The sequence below is a fragment of the Schistocerca cancellata genome, chromosome 3 (genome assembly GCF_023864275.1).
Source record: "Schistocerca cancellata isolate TAMUIC-IGC-003103 chromosome 3, iqSchCanc2.1, whole genome shotgun sequence".
Classification (NCBI taxonomy): Eukaryota; Metazoa; Arthropoda; class Insecta; order Orthoptera; family Acrididae; genus Schistocerca; species Schistocerca cancellata.
In genome coordinates this window covers 531,159,025-531,175,491 of record NC_064628.1, presented here as the reverse complement: position 1 = coordinate 531,175,491, position 16,467 = coordinate 531,159,025, and the positions used below count along the sequence as shown (strand labels likewise).

The following is a 16,467-nucleotide window of genomic DNA, read 5'->3' as shown; positions in this document are numbered from 1 at the left end:
GACAAGGTGCCCACAATATCCCTGTGGGAAGATGCAAAGCTGCTGGTCAAGATGGCAGCGGAGCTTCTTAAGACCACAAAGATATCATTATGGGTACCTAAGATTCTTAAGGAAGTCATTCCCAAGACTCTGTTCAGGAAAATAGGGGCCCAGAACCCAAAAGTCCCAGCAGAAGACTGGAGAGTGATTAACCAGAAGGTTGCTCCGGTTTTTAGGGTTCTCGCAGATCACCGTCAGGGTTCTCAAAGACCTCAGCAATGTGAGGAAGGTATCACAAGGGAAATTATTTTGGCCTAAGCATACATTCCTTACGAAGACAGCTCTCTGCCTCCCTTGGAGGTGAGGAGACTGGTAGAGACTTGCCATCGGCAAGGTGATCAATTGCTGGTGGGATGTGATGCCAATGCCCACAACCTAGTGTGAGGCAGCAAGGACACCAACAGTAGAGGTGAGTACCTTCTTGAATTTCTCTTAACTAACAATTTAGAGGTCCTGAATAGGGGCAATGAAATTACATTCAGAAATAGCAGAAGAAAAGAAGTAATTGACATAACATTTGGTTCCATGATAATGGGTAGCTATGTCAAACAATGGCATATGGTGTTGGAGCCATCCTCATCGGACCACATGTACATTAAATTCAAGGTTGGAATGGGAATCAGACAGACCATGACCTATAGGAATCCCAGGAAAACGTACTGGGAGACATATAGGAGGGACCTTTACTTAGGCTTATTGGAAATTAAAACCTCGATAAGGAAGCCAGTAGAATTTGAGGAAGTAGCAGAGGCTGTTAGCTCTGCCATTGTTGTTGTTGTGGTTTGATGCAGCTCTGCATGCTACTCTATCCTGTGCAAGCTTCTTTATCTCCCAGTACCTACCACAACCTACATCCTTCTGAATCTGCTTAGTGTATTCATCTCTTGGTCTCCGTCTATGATTTTTACCCTCCACGCTGCCCTCCAATACTAAATTGGTGACCGCTTGATGCCTCAAAACATGTCCTACCAACCGATCCCTTCTTCTAGTCAAGTTGTGCCACAAACATCTGTTCTCCCCAATCCTATTCAATACTTCCTCATTAGTTATGTGATCTACCCATCTAATCTTCAGCATTCTTCTGTAGCACCGCATTTCAAAAGCTTCTATTCTCTTCTTGTCCAAACTATTTATCGTCCATGTTTCACTTCCATACATGGCTACACTCCATACAAATACTTTCAGAAACGACTTCTTGACACTTAAATCTATACTCTATGTTAACAAATTTCTCTTCTTCAGAAATGCGTTCCTTCCCATTGCCAGTCTACATTTTATATCCTCTCTACTTCGACCATCGTCAGTTATTTTGCTCCCCAAATAGCAGAACTCCTTTACTACTTTAAGTGTTTCATTTCCTAATCTAATTCCCTCAGCATCACCCGACTTAATTCGGCTACATTCCATTATCCTTGTTTTGATTTTGTTGATGTTCATCTTATATCCTCCTTTCAAGACACTATCCATTCCGTTCAACTGTTCTTCCAAGTCCTTTTCTGTCTCTGACAGAATTACAACGTCATCGGCAAACCTCAAAGTTTTTATTTCTTCTCCATGGATTTTAATACCTACTCCGAATTTTTCTTTTGTTTCCTTCACTACTTGCTCAATATACAGATTGAATAACATCGGGGAGAGACTACAACCCTGTCTCACTCCCTTCCCAACCACTGCTTCCCTTTCAGGTCGCTCGACTCTTATAACTGCCATCAGGTTTCTGTACAAATTGTAAATAGCCTTTCGCTCCCTGTATTTTGCCCCTGCCACCTTCAGAATTTGAAAGAGAGTATTCCAATCAACATTGTCAAAAGCTTTCTCTAAGTCTACAAATGCTAGAAACATAGGTTTGCCCTTCCTTAATCTAGCTTCTAAGATAAGTCGTAGGGTCAGTATTGCCTCACGTGTTCCAACATTTCTACGGAATCCAAACTGATCTTCCCCGAGGTCAGCTTCTACTAGTTTTTCCATTTGTCTGTAAAGAATTCGCGTTAGTATTTTGCAACTGTGACTTATTAAACTGATAGTTCGGTAATTTTCACATCTGTCAATACCTGCTTTCTTTGGGATTGGAATAATTATATTCTTCTTGAAGTCTGAGGGTATTTCGCCTGTTTCATACATCTTGCTCACCATATGGTAGAGTTTTGTCAGGATTGGCTCTCCCAAGGCCATCAGTAGTTCTAATGGAATGTTGTCTACTCCGTGGGCCTTGTTTTGACTCAGGTCTTTCATTGCTCTGTCAAACTCTTCACGCAGTATCGTATCTCCCATTTCATCTTCATCTACATCCTCTTCCGTTTCCAGAATATTGTCCTCAAGTACATCGCCCTTGTATAGACCCTCTATATACTCCTTCCACCTTTTTGCTTTCCCTTCTTTGCTTAGAACTGGGTTTCCATCTGAGCTCTTGGTGTTCATGCAAGTGGTTCTCTTTTCCCCAAAGGTCTCTTTAATTTTCCTGTAGGCAGTATCTATCTTACCCCTAGTGAGATAAGCCTCTACATCCTTACATTTGTCCTCTAGCCATCCCTGCTTAGCCATTTTGCACTTCCTGTTGATCTCATTTTTGAGGCGTTTGTATTCCTTTTTGCCTGCTTCATTTACTGCATTTTTATATTTTCTCCTTTCATCAATTAAATTCAATATATCTTCTGTCACCCAAGGATTTCTACTAGCCCTCGTCTTTTTACCTACTTGATCCTCTGCTGCCTTCACTACTTCATCCCTCAGAACTACCCATTCTTCTTCTACTTTATTTCTTTCCCCCATTCCTGTCAATTGTTCCCTTATGCTCTCCCTGAAACTCTGTACAACCTCTGGTTGTCAGTTTATCCAGGTCCCATCTCCTTAAATTCCCACCTCTGCCATAGTGACCTCATATCAGGACAACTGCACAATCACCAGGAAGTGCACAAATAGGAATGTTCCTTGGTGGAATAACAAACTGGAAACGCAAAGAAAACAGATACAGAGACTGTTTAATATTGTGAGACGTAAAGGACAATGTGCTAAATATCGTGAGGCCCTTGTCAATTACAGTCTTGCAATACGACAAGCAAAGGAGGCATCCTGGAAGGCATTGTGTGAGGAAGTGGAGGGCACGGCTGCATAAACCAGACTTCACAAGATTCTCACTAGAGTACCAACCAAGCCAGGAGGTATGTTGAGGAAGGAGGATTGGGAATATACAAAGGCAGCACATGAGACACTGGAATTGCTCCTCAAAACTGACTTTCCTCAATATGATCTGCTGGACAACACAGACCAGTATGTGACCCCAGAGAGACAACGGTTCTCAGGCACTTGAAGAGAGGAGTGGGAATCGGCCAAGGAGTGTGTGAACTTCAACAAAATCCAGTGGGCGGTGGGAACATTCCAACCATTCAAGTCACCTGGCCCAGATGGAATTTTTCAGCTCTTCTGCAACAGGCAGGAGGAAAGCTTATAAGAGTCCTATACAAGCTATTCAGGGTTAGCCTAGCAGTAGGAATCATTTCCAATGGTTGGAGGCCAGTGAAGGGTGTCTTCATCTCAAAGCCAGGGAGAATTGATCATACCAAGGCCAAGAATATGAAACCAATCAGTCTGTCCTCCTTCCTTTTAACATTGGAAAAACTGGTTAATGTATAAGTTGGGGAGAGGAGGCTAAGTAGGGTCCCTCTACACCTGAACCAACACGCATACCAACCAGGTAAATCATGTGAGACAGCTCTCCACCAACTCGTTGGGAAGGTGGAAAAAGCACTTCACTTCCAAGAAATAGCCCTCTGCATCTTCCTGGATATCGAGGGGGCCTTCAGTAACATGACCTTCGATTCCATGGTAAGGGCAGCAGAGGTGCATGACCTGGGGATCACTATATGTAGGTGGATGAGGGTCATGCTTAGTGGAAGGAAGGTAGAGGCTACCATGATGAATGAAAAGATGGTAATTAAGACCACTAGAGGCTGCCCACGAGGAGGAGTTTTGACTCCTCTATTGTGGAATCTAGTGGTGAACGAACTCATTGAGGAACTAAATTCCAGACAATGCTTCTGCCAAGGATATGCAGATGACATCGTCATAGTAATACTTGGCAAATTCACTGACACACTCAGGAATATGGCACAAGGAGGGTTGGACATTGTGCAAGAATGGTGCACTAAACAGGATCTGAGAGTTAATCCTAAGAAGACTGTTGTGGTGCCACTTATGAAGAGACATATTCAGCATGTAAGTTGGAATCTACAGCTCTTCAATGAAACTCTACCTGTGAAGAGGATAGTGAAATATCTAGGGCTAGATTGGCTAGGATGGGGGCAACAACTCCATTTATTGGACCGGAACCTGTCCTGGCAATCACCAAGCCTATGATCAAGTTAGAACTAAGAAACTGGCTTAGGGAACAGCATGTAGGATATTGGACGAAGGTCCATAAACAAAAACATGGTAAGGTAATGATGCCCAAGCCATGTTTTAAAAGAAGCTCTGTAATCCTGGGACTGAACAGGAAAGAGATCAAACTCGTGACTGGACTGATGACCAGCCATGGGAATTTCAAAAAACACCTACACACAATGGGTATAATGGAAGAGGACCCTAAATGTAGGAGCTGTGATGAGGGTGAAGAAACTGCATCACACCTAATCTTCGAATGCATGGAATTGGAGAGTAAAAGATACAGACTCTTCGGGACAACTAGACCTGAAGAAATTGTGTCTAACAAAAAACTGGGAGAGGGACTCCTTGCCCTATATAATGGCACTGATTGGCTTTACTAGATATACAGGGAGTGATACTGCTCAATAAACCCAGTTTCGGTGCGGGCAGTGGCATGTCAGAACTAAGCTGTTTTAGCTCCCCTGTTAAAATCAATCAATCAATCAATCAACACTCAAAATTGTGTGTTAGTGTAGAAGGCACAAAATGTGTTAAATATGATGATACTGGCTAAATCCAATGTATCAGACATGTACATGTGTGCCATCAGCCACCTGGAATGCAGGTGTAACGTTGATAGGTCACATCAACCACGTAAAGCATGATCTTTGAACTCTAACTGCCATGTTAATGTTCCAGTCAGCCTTTGTACCTTGTACAGCTTACGCGTGTAACTTTCTTTATGTACAGACATTTATGGGTACAGTTTGTTGAGTATACAGTTATCCGTTTTCCCGTTTCCCATATTGGTGACCCCGAAGTTTCTATGTCTTCTGTGCTGGCTGTGTAGAATCAACAGGTTTTACGTTCAACGCCATGGCTGCCTCACCCAAAGTTTTATATGATCATTTGGAGGCTCAGCTACTACTACTAGGCCACTCCAATCCCCTGCCAATGATCGTTTCGCTGCTAACAGACAGTGATTTGCGATCTCCAACTAAGTTAACCTCGAACTTTGCAGTTCTACAATGGGTGAGTGTTACGCCGTTACCTCAAACAATGGACTCCAGGTTTGGTGTCCCGGACTGTGCACGCCAACATGTGAAAGGTGTAGTGGACATTTCCAGTATCGTGTAACGATCGATCACTCATGTAGAGTTCAAAGGGACCAAAATTCGTACATGTGCTTTGATCCTGTATGCGCCGCAATGTCAGTTACAGTAGTGTCGTGTGCAACGCTGCCATTCCTGCAAAACGCACACACGGTCAACTGCTATCAAGCTATGCCAGTTTTGCCATCCTCACAATTTAATAATGGACATTTTTATACATCTAGCTCACCAGCCTCAACCACCAGATCTGTCACCCAGTGTCTCGACCACATGGGTTCGAGCACACCCAACTGCGCTTCACCATCCAGGAACATTGTACCACGACAATGTGCCCACCAGCAGGTTTCACCAATGATTTATGGACCTACCACATGGGGTGCACCTGTGATGTGCACAGAAAACTCTCGCTGTTGCCACACCAAGTACCACCCCCCCCCCCCCCCCCACCCTCCCTCCCCCACTACCGGGGTTCCCAATTCTGACCATACAGCCGCTTGCTCCTTCCGCAGTACCATTTGCGACTGCCGCGCCAGCCTTCCGCATCATTTCTGAGGTGGACAATTTAAGTACTGTGCCTGTAACCTCTGGTCCAGTTTACGGGCCTACCTCACATACTGCTCATCCATTCGTTCCCACGGTACTGACCGTGCCTGCTGTGTTGTGCTTCTGTGACTCATCAGGGACATTGCAACCAGCTGTTGTTTGGAACGTGTTTGCTAGTAATACGCCATGCCAATAGTGCCGAGTTACTGGACAGCCTATCCTACCGCGGGACAGCAGCAGGCCTTCCAAGATATGTCAAAGCCACCCTTCTCCCCCCCACCCCCACCCCCCACCCGCCCCTCGCTTTCTGCTGAAGCTACCTCCTTTATACGAGGACAACCCTGTTTCATGGTTTGTGCTTGTGGAGCAACTTTTCGAGTTAAATCAGGTGACCGACGACAACTCTAAATTTCTGTCTCGTCACGCACCTCCATGACCACTCAGATTTAATTTGTGACCAACTCCTTTTGCCACTGCCGCCACCAAAATAGGAGTTCGCCAAGAAGACAATATTGGACCGACTCACCTGCTCGCCAGAGGAATTAATAATCAAGATCTGTACGAGGAACACCTGGGGGACGGCACTCTGTCACAACTCTGGTGCCGCCTTCGGCTACTTGTGAGTGAACACACGATGCCAAACATTACCCTGTGGGCGGTACGGTCTGCCAAGTTACCTACCGACCTGCAGATACACCTGCTACCGCATTCCTTCGAGTCTATTGGCTCTGACCTTCGCATCACAGACCAGCTGTATGCACTACTGTGACAAAAAGAACCAGCACACCTCTCACTGCTGGTTGGCACTATGCCGCCTGTTTACTGGCCATCTGCGGGCAGAGGCAGGGCTTGTTCCACCTCCACGCCAACTACACCACCGGGCAGTACTCGTTTGCTCTCTCCTCTTTCCAAGCACTCACTCAAGAATCGCACATGGACCAGACATCCCTGTTTACATTCCGGAACAGATCAATGAGGACAAACCTCCACTGTCACAATCACCGCCACCGCCACATCCAGCTCATCTGTACTGTTGGTACCACAAGATTTTTGAGGATGAAGCCAAGAAGTGCAGATAACCTTATGAGCACCCAAACGCCGACCACAGGATCTAAAAGATGCTGAGTCCTGCGGAGAACTTCACAGGCATCCTCAAACAGTGCACTCCGTCCACTCGGCCGAGAGGTCGTTTATACGTGACCGACATTTTGTTGCGGCTTGTTTTCCTAGTCAACACAGGCGCTGACGTGTCCATCATACCTACATCATGGGCTCCTTCCGATTTTTCACTGACAAAGTTGCTTCTATGCGCCGTTAACGAATCAACAGTGCAAACTGTTGGCTATGCTAAAGTTATGGTGCACCTATCTCCTACGTTTCCCATGGACTTTTTACATTGCCGATGTTGATGAACCAATTCTTGGTATGGATTTCTTGTCTCATTACAATCTCTCCCTGAACATAGTCCAAGGTTCAGTGGTACACCACCTTTCTGACATTCAGATACCGTGCTGAGGCACTTACGCTCGTCGTTCTGTTTCCGTCGCGACATGTGATTTGGTTTGCGAGTGCTCCATCTTCATGGACAAAATTGTGACCTGCGACACTAATCTACTGTCAGAGTACGACGCAGCGGCACAACTCCGTCAGCATAATGACGAGTTGAAACAACGCGTTGCTCACACTTTCGAGGAGCTCACTGCGGCTCGTACTTCGCTGCTGCAACTACAATCCACAGTTCCTTCACCTGATCGACCTTCATCAGCAGACACCAGCACGGACACTCATCAGGTTAGTTCAAAAACATTCAGTGTGCAACGCTGCCATTCCTGCAAAACGCACACACGGTCAACAAAACATTCAGTGATCTCTGCACCCGCCACACGCCCGCTACATGCAGTGCAATGTGTTTCAAACAGTGCTTCTAATGACAGTCGTGCATGCGACGTGAATAAGTCCACCCCACATGCAGCCGCCCCACGTGTTGGTAAACATTCCCCCTCTCTCTCGCATGCGAACCATGTGATTTGGCGGCCATCATCATTCCCCATGCGATGCCAATGCCACTCTAGCCAGTGCCGGTCATTCAAGGCAAAGATAACAACAGACAGTCTCTGTGTGCCCTGATCCGCTCCGTGCTGAACGTGCAACCGACCTCTCCAAACACACACGCTGTGCTCACGTAACAGGCATGTGACTTTTGTGCTGCCTTTTCCCACTCGCACTAACGGCTATGCCTCATTGCGCCCCACTCATCCCTTAACTTCACGTCAGGATGTTACTCAGCCTCGTGTGCAGTTCTCAGTCTCTTCCGTCACTGACGGAACAACACACAAGATAATTATCACTGCCAGCCCTCCTATTAGGCACAAGGTTAGACGCCTCAACCCCATTAAGTTGGGCATGGCCCGGCAGCAAATTAACAAACTTCTTGAGGCAGGCATTCTACAGCCACCAATTAACCTCGTCACGAAACACAACGGATTTTTTGGAATGTATTGTGATTACAGATGCTTAAACCACTCGTACCATCATGGACAATTACCCTTTGTTGAACAATAAATGATTTCACCCATATGTTATTGGGCACCACAGTGTTTAGTGTGATTGACTGTAAACATGGCTATCACCAAATTCCCATAGCACCGGAAGACATTCCAAAGACTGCTATCATCATGCCGCTTGGTTTGTTCCAATACAAATTCATGCCATTCGGTTTAAAGAATGTGGCACAAACGTGGCAACATTTCATTGACTCAATCTTCCAACAGTTTGAGTTCTGCTTTGCATACCTGGATGACATCCTCATTTTCAGCAAGTCTACTGAGAACCACGAAGATCATTTATCCCCATCCTCCAGACCATGAACTCCAATGGTGTCGATGTCAACAAAGACGAATTCCAATTGCGCCAATCTTCTGTGACATTTTTGAGTTACACCGTCTCCTCAGATGGAATACAGCCTCCCAAATCCTGCGTGCAGGCTATCACATCACTGCTACACAAAGAACTCTGATGTTTCCTGGGTACTATAAATTACTACTAATGACATCTACCTTCTGCCTCCGCTGCGCAGGCCCCGCTGACGGACTCGCTGTCCAGCAAACAGACTTCGGGCCTTAAGCCAGTCCGTTGGACTGAACCTATGCTAGAGGCCTTCAGGGCTCTAAAGACAGTGTTAGCTCACGCCATCGTATTGACACACCCCGATCCGTTTGCCGAGTTGTTCATCACTAAGGATGGCAGTGACATCATGGTCGGGGTAGTATTACAGCAACACAAAGGCGACACAGTTTCACCCCCTCATTTCTTCTCTATAAAATTGCCTACAGCACAGAAGAAATATTCCGCTTTTGATAAGAGAACTTCTGGCACTCTATGAAGCTATCAAATGCTTTTGCCCTGACATTGAATGCCGTTCTTTCTTCATCCTTACTGACCACAAACCACTGGCGGATGTGTTCTGCAACCCTCCTGAGGACCCACCCCCTCTGCATTTATGCCACTTCAACCTGGTCTCACAATTGACTACGGATGTGCACTACATCAATGGCACAGAAAACGTCCCTGCTGATTTCTTTTCACGGATCAATACTATCTCACACATCATCGATTTATCCAAGCTTGCCACTCTCCAGGCCTCTGACGAGGGACCTCAAGCTCTCCTCATGGATCCTCAGACATCGCTTGCGTTTACCAAAACCAAGTTCCCCAGAATTTCAGACGAAGTGTGGTGCAACTCTTTTACTGGCACTCTGTGGCTGTTGCTCCCTCCCACGTGGCGCTGATGAGCCTTCGATGCCTTACATAACCTCGCCCACTCTGGTGTCTGTGCCACTTTTTTTTTTTTTTTTTTTGGAAAAATGTTAAGCAGGAATGTCAAACCTAGGCTCGCAGGTGCATTTCCTGCCAACACAACAAAATCTGACACCACACCTCTCCCCCTCCGTGGCAAAATTGACATTCCTCAAGTATGTTTTCGTCATGTTCATATCGACCTTATCGGCCCTCTTCTACCGTCAGAGGGCCACAAATACATCCTCTCCACAATCGATCGCATGTCTCATTGGGTGGAAGCTGTTCCATTACCCAACATCACAGCAGAAACTGTGGCCATGTGATTTGTCTCATCATGGATCACTAGCTTCGGTTGTCCGTCCACCATCACCACGGACCAGGGTTGACAATTTGAGTCTCCACTTTTCACGATTCTATGTAACCTTTGCGGTATTAAAAACATTAATACAACAGCCTACCACCCAAAAAGCAACGGTTTAGTGGAACGATGGCACCACACCCTTAAAACAGTACACAGGTGCCATGACTGCCTCTAGTCTGAGGCGCTTCCTTGGGTGTTACTCGGTCTCCATTCGACCTGTAAACCTGACTACGAATTTGTTTTCGGCGAGAACCCAGTTCTACCCAGGGAACTTATCCTGCCTCAAGCACCCAAAGATTTCCCCACCTCCCCAGACTTTATTAGTAGAATGCGCACCCACTTTAGACACGTATGGCTACACCCGCCTGTCAGTCATTCCCCGACGGATCCTTACATGAAAACCGCACTCAACATGTGCTCCCACATTATGCTCAGGGACGATTCTGTTAGACAACCCCTTCAACCCCCATATCTCGACCCCTTTGAAGTACTCCGGAGGGGCCTGATGACGTTTGACATTATGGTTAAAGATCGCCCGCGGACTGTTTCACTACACAGGCTCAAGCCTGCTTTCGTGGACTCCGACGCCCCTCTGCTGTCCCAGTTGAACCATCCGGATGAATTTTCGATTTCCGAACCAAATAATAAGTTAGCTCATCCCATGGTAGGGTCTTCTCCTTCTGATGATTCGTCACCATAGTTCGCGGGTTTCCCAAGGATATCGTCATCAACCCCATGCGCAGGTTTTGATGAGGTTTCATCTATTGGAGAGACTTGCTCCCCGACTTCCAACTTGAACTGCAATATACCACCTAACTGCATCGACGATGTGCCAATCATCGCTTTCGATGACCGTGTTCTCGTGCTCCTTACAGATACTGCAGACTTGACACTCAATGAGGAACTAGATGTCAAGATAGTGCATAGCCTCTCACTTCCCTGAGAGTGCGATCCATCATCTGCGACGCATCGTCTGCCCCTACGGGCTGTCTGGTTACAATGTGGACCTGCAGCCGTCACCGTACCTTCGCACACTGCCCTGACCGAGACGGAGCATGTAGTCATATGCCTGCCACCTCACACTACTCACTCTGACACCCACATGACCTCTCCTCAGTGTCAGCCTTTGTACCTTGTACAGTGTATACATGTATCTTTCTTTGTGCTCAAATATATGTATGTACAGACATATATGGGAACAGTTTGTTGCATATACAGTTATCCGTTTTCCCGTTTCCCATACAGGAAAGTCACGTGGCTTGAGACCACACTCTCTGCAGACCAAAATACATACCCCACATGAGATGAAAAAAAGAAATAAAAAAACATGAAAAAACACTAAAATTGCAGTTTTTATTATACTTCTGTAAACAAATGAAACATTGTTCACTTCGCATCTCTCCATCAGTGAATCACTACAGGAACTAAATCAATGTTGTCATTTCAGCAAACTGTTGGTATATTGTACATTTGTGAGACTAATTACACTATAGCACGATAATGAGGATATCATACAGTGCACAGTTCTATCTTCACAGAGGTTTGAAAAGCATGTCAATAGTTGTTTGATTTTTTTGGTCCTGATTTTAATATTGTATTGTGCATCTTAGTTAATGTGTTCATCACTTCTTTGTCAACTTCAAAATTTAATGCTTAGCTGTGTTTACTGTTTCAATAGAAGGCATCCCATACGGTAAGTCTCCACTGACCCGCAGTTCTGGGTGACTTTTCCAAAATCTATCCATTTCCTGGACCTCTTTAGTTCTTTTCCTTCACCCTTATTCCTTCCCCTTCAACCCTTCTGCCTGAAGAAGGAGCCACTGGCCCCAAAAGCTTGCCAATCGCATGAGTCTTTTATAAGTGTGTTCTGCCGCCATTTGGTTTTTTTATGTATCCAATTAAATAATTCCAGTGAATGTGATACTCATTATTCACAGATAAAATGAGATGTATTAACTATTTGTTTCAGAACAAAAACATTCTCAGTTGTGAAATTATTATTTTTTTTTTTTGCCTAATTTCGCAACCGAGACTGTTTTTATTCTGAAACACTTTTAAAGCAGTTGTTGTAACAACCTGCCACGATGAAATGAGGAAATTTTTATGTGTGTTAACAACAGAGAAACTCTCTTACACTTTTCAAAGGACTTAAAAAAATTATGTAAAAGGTGGGAAAATTTAAAATTTGGGAAATAATGTTTTATGCTGTAAAAGTTATGTATAGGATACCCCCTTGCCCATAATGTAGGATATATGTACAAAACAGGCACCAAAAGACTTGTCAGAGACATGTTTATTATCTAATGAAGGTTTATTATCTAATAAAGACTGCTGATGTAAGTGGAACTGATAACTGTCTGGGAAGTAGGAATGTTTGATTCAATTTCATATGTCATAACTGATGGAGTCGTCATTCATTATTTAAATAATGAAATACTGAACTAGTTATATATTTTTTCATGCTTAGCACAATGCGCTTCTAGAAATTTTTCTTGTTGTCAAGTGTAAATATGTACACAAGTATTTTGTGTGGTGTTTGAATACATGTTGTTCCACATCTCTTGCACTGTAGTTGTCTTTTTGAGAATAATTTCCAGAAACAAGTTTTGCTCAAAATGAATAAAATATGTGGTGTCAAGAAACTTAACCACATAATGTTTGTAAACACTACTGGACGGCCAACATCATGCCAGCATCATTTTTTCACCAAGAACATTTTTTCATAATGCGTAAATCATGGGAAAATTATAAATATGTTGACGCAAAATCAGGTGCAAATTAACATTGTGGGCATAGGAAATTTGATGGGACCAATAAAAAATGTCATAAATGGTGGGAAAATGTTAATTCTGGGAACGTAAAAGCCAGATTACACTGTATTCCAGTAACATAAAATTTAATAATATTATTTAGTATAGGCATAGCAGTTTCATTTCTTTTATCTCTCTTATGTTTGGAAAAGGGATGGGTGAGTGGAGGGAAGGGATTAAATTTTTTAAAATATGTATTTTACTTTTGAACACAGTGTTCTGAATTACTACACTAGGACTGTAGGCCTGTTAGTTTCTCATTCTGACATCACAGTTGGCAAAAATGGAAATATACACGAATGTTGAAATATGACACTTCTATTAAATTTTAATAAAATAAAAGCACATATATACTTTTCAAAATTTCACTTTTTTAATGTATATTGATAAAACATGATGTCTGCTTTCACACACACACACACACACACACACACACACACACACACACAAGGTTGGAAATGAGCACAAAGTATAGTGTCTCACTAAAGATTATGTTTACATAATTCTGTGAACACTGGTTCAATGAATACCTATTCTGTTCAAAATATATTGTACTAGTTAACAACTTTTCATGATGTACACACACACACACACACACACACACACACACACACACACACACACACACACGTGATGGGAAATGAGCACAAAGTACAGTGTCTCACTAAACATAATGTTTACATAATTTTACAAGCGCGCACATGCGATGGGAAATGAGCACAAAGTACAGTGTCTCATTAATAATAATGTTTACATAATTTTAAAAACACCTATTCAATATGTACCTATTCTGTTACTGTAATGGTTAACAACTTTTTTGACGTCCTCAACAGCGCTCACAAAATTTAATGCTTTCACAATTAATTGAGAATATGGCAACTAATTATGATTCTACATATATACTGGTAGATTTCTGAAATACTAAATACATTATATGGGGTGTAGGAAAGATGTAAAAGTTCTCTCATTACAGACAAATGCACAGGCAAAAAACAGGATAAAGAAATGAAACCTAAATCATTTCATTAAGTTTGCAGCTCTAGAGAAGCAATATACACCAATTATTCAATTTCCTCAATTCCTTGGAATGGATTGATCACTTTAGTAACAATGACAGCAGGTCTCACTCATTATTCAGGGCTTAATCAGTATGAGCCACATGTTTTTACACGTGTTCATAGACTCGATTTCCCTTGCATTTTACATTTTAACTACTGCTAAAAAACCATGTACTTGACAATATAAACATACCTCAGCAATATAAAGTACATCAATTATTTAAAAAAAAAAAATACACACACACACACACACACACACGCACCAAAAATGACAACATTGGCTTTATCACCCATTCTGAAAATTATTTTATTCCTGAAGAACTGCTTTCTGGGAAGCTAAGTTTAGAATAATGAGACTCAATTAATGGAAGAAGTGGTGTCACCTCATTTGGCTCTCTGAGGACAGAAGGTGGAACCTGAAAATGAAGACTTTTAGTTATAATTATAAACACTAAAATGAGAAATTATAATATAACAAAAGAAAAGAGAGCATTTAAGTGTTCAACAAACTCAGGGTGGGCCAAGATTTCGGCTCCTGGAACTGAGGGCCAAAGCACTCAGCCTCATGTCAATAAGTTACATCTGCACATGCACATGGGTGCTTTCAAATGAAAAGGCAGAGTCTCGAAAACAGATGTAAGACTGAGAGCATCCTCCTAAAAACCTCTATGAAACTACCAGCGTAATTCTGGCAGGGCCACAATGAATTCTTCATACCTCACACTTTCTTTAACACTAGTGAGCTTAAGGAACTGGATTGTCTTTGTCACAATGTGTCCCTTCTACAATGTGATTTTCTTTCTAAATGCATCCCCATCAAATCAGAAAGAAGTTATCTTACAATGCCTTACAGTGGACAAAAATGGTTCACATGGCTCTGAGAACTATGGGACTTAACATCTATGGTCATCAGTCCCCTAGAACTTAGAACTACTTAAACCTAACTAACCTAAGGACATCACACAACACCCAGCCATCACGAGGCAGAGAAAATCCCTGACCCCGCCGGGAATCGAACCCGGGAACCCGGGCGTGGGAAGCGAGAACGCTACCGCACGACCACGAGATGCGGGCAGTGGACAGTGTGCAGTCAAGTCCACTTAAAATGCGAAGTCTGCAATCCATATCGGATGTTCTAATTTTTGTTCCTGCACTGCTTTTTCCTTCATGAATGCTCCCTTGACTTAACCAACATACTTTGCAGTAGTATATAAAGTTTCAATACTCTTCGTTCATTTATGAAAACTTCAAGTGGTCCACGCCTGCAAGGTAAACACGAGTTGCTCCTTGATCCACAGAACAATGAATCATGTCTGTCGATCATTGTAATTTATTCTTCTTTGATTGTCATGTAAACATTTAAATTCTTTCTGCATAGTACTATAATGTCATTTCGTAGTAAATACGCAGTGTCCATTGCTTATTTGAATTCAGAATTCTCATCCATCTCTTCTGTCATTCCTGTTCATTTTAAAAGACTGTAATATAAGACTGCTAGACTGCCCCTTTCTGTGTAAACAGCCACTTGCCCTGTGAACGTTCTTCGTACCATGGACAAACAGGAAACGGTAAACATCAATGATACCAAGATCTGCCGAACTCACAAAAGTTGTACTGACCACTAAATGCTGCACTGGAGTGCTTTAATGTCTTGCTGTTCTGGGTACTTCTAAGAAGGACCGAGCAAAGCTGAGTCACAGGCAGGGCCTTGGTATGCGCACGTTGCACACATGAAGTTTGGCATGCCATTGTCAGCCCTGAACTAACTGAAGAGGAAACTTTAACAGGAAAAGAATGTAGACATCATCCACAAGATGACAGAAATGATACTCATTTACATACAACAGACAAACGTTACTGTCTCCTTTAGAATGAATGTAAATGGACTTACTGTTGAACTGAGTGGAAATATTACTCAAAATGCCCAATTCTTTCAACATTTATAGCATTTAATATGTTATGTTGTAGTTATGGTATTCAGTCAGGAAACACATTAATCTTTTTCGGGGAACTTTTTTTTGCTACTGCCAATCTGCCCTCTTTACTTCTTCCACCATCAATTATTTTGCTGCCCAAACAGCAAAACTCATCTACTCTTGTTGTGTCTCATTTCCCAATCTAATTCATTCATCATCACCTGACTTGACTTGACTATATTATCCTTGTTTTATAACTTTTTAAAACACTATGCATTTCACTGAATTAATCTCCCAAGTCCTGATAGTGCCTCTCATGGGGAAGTTTTTATTTCTTCCCTCTAGAACTGCAGTTTTATTTCGTAATTATATAAGCAGCCCTTTATGATTTAGGTAGCTGTGTGAAGTTTATTTTGACTTTTAGTGAACTTTCAACAGTGAAAAAAGGAGCTTGAGACTGATTGGCTCTTT

At 43.1% G+C, this 16,467-nt stretch overlaps 1 protein-coding gene across 2 annotated transcripts in view; it reads right to left on the bottom strand.

Moving 5' to 3' along the window:
• Nucleotides 1-13,091: 13,091 nt before the first annotated feature.
• The window catches only part of LOC126175365 (TIP41-like protein), a 65,221-nt gene continuing 61,845 nt past the window's right edge, over nucleotides 13,092-16,467 (bottom strand). For both annotated transcript variants that reach the window (XM_049922130.1, XM_049922131.1), the window contains exon 6: nucleotides 13,092-14,496. In XM_049922130.1, the coding sequence (XP_049778087.1) occupies nucleotides 14,383-14,496 (114 nt within the window). In that variant the 3' untranslated portion in view covers nucleotides 13,092-14,382. The remainder of the gene's footprint in view (nucleotides 14,497-16,467) is intronic.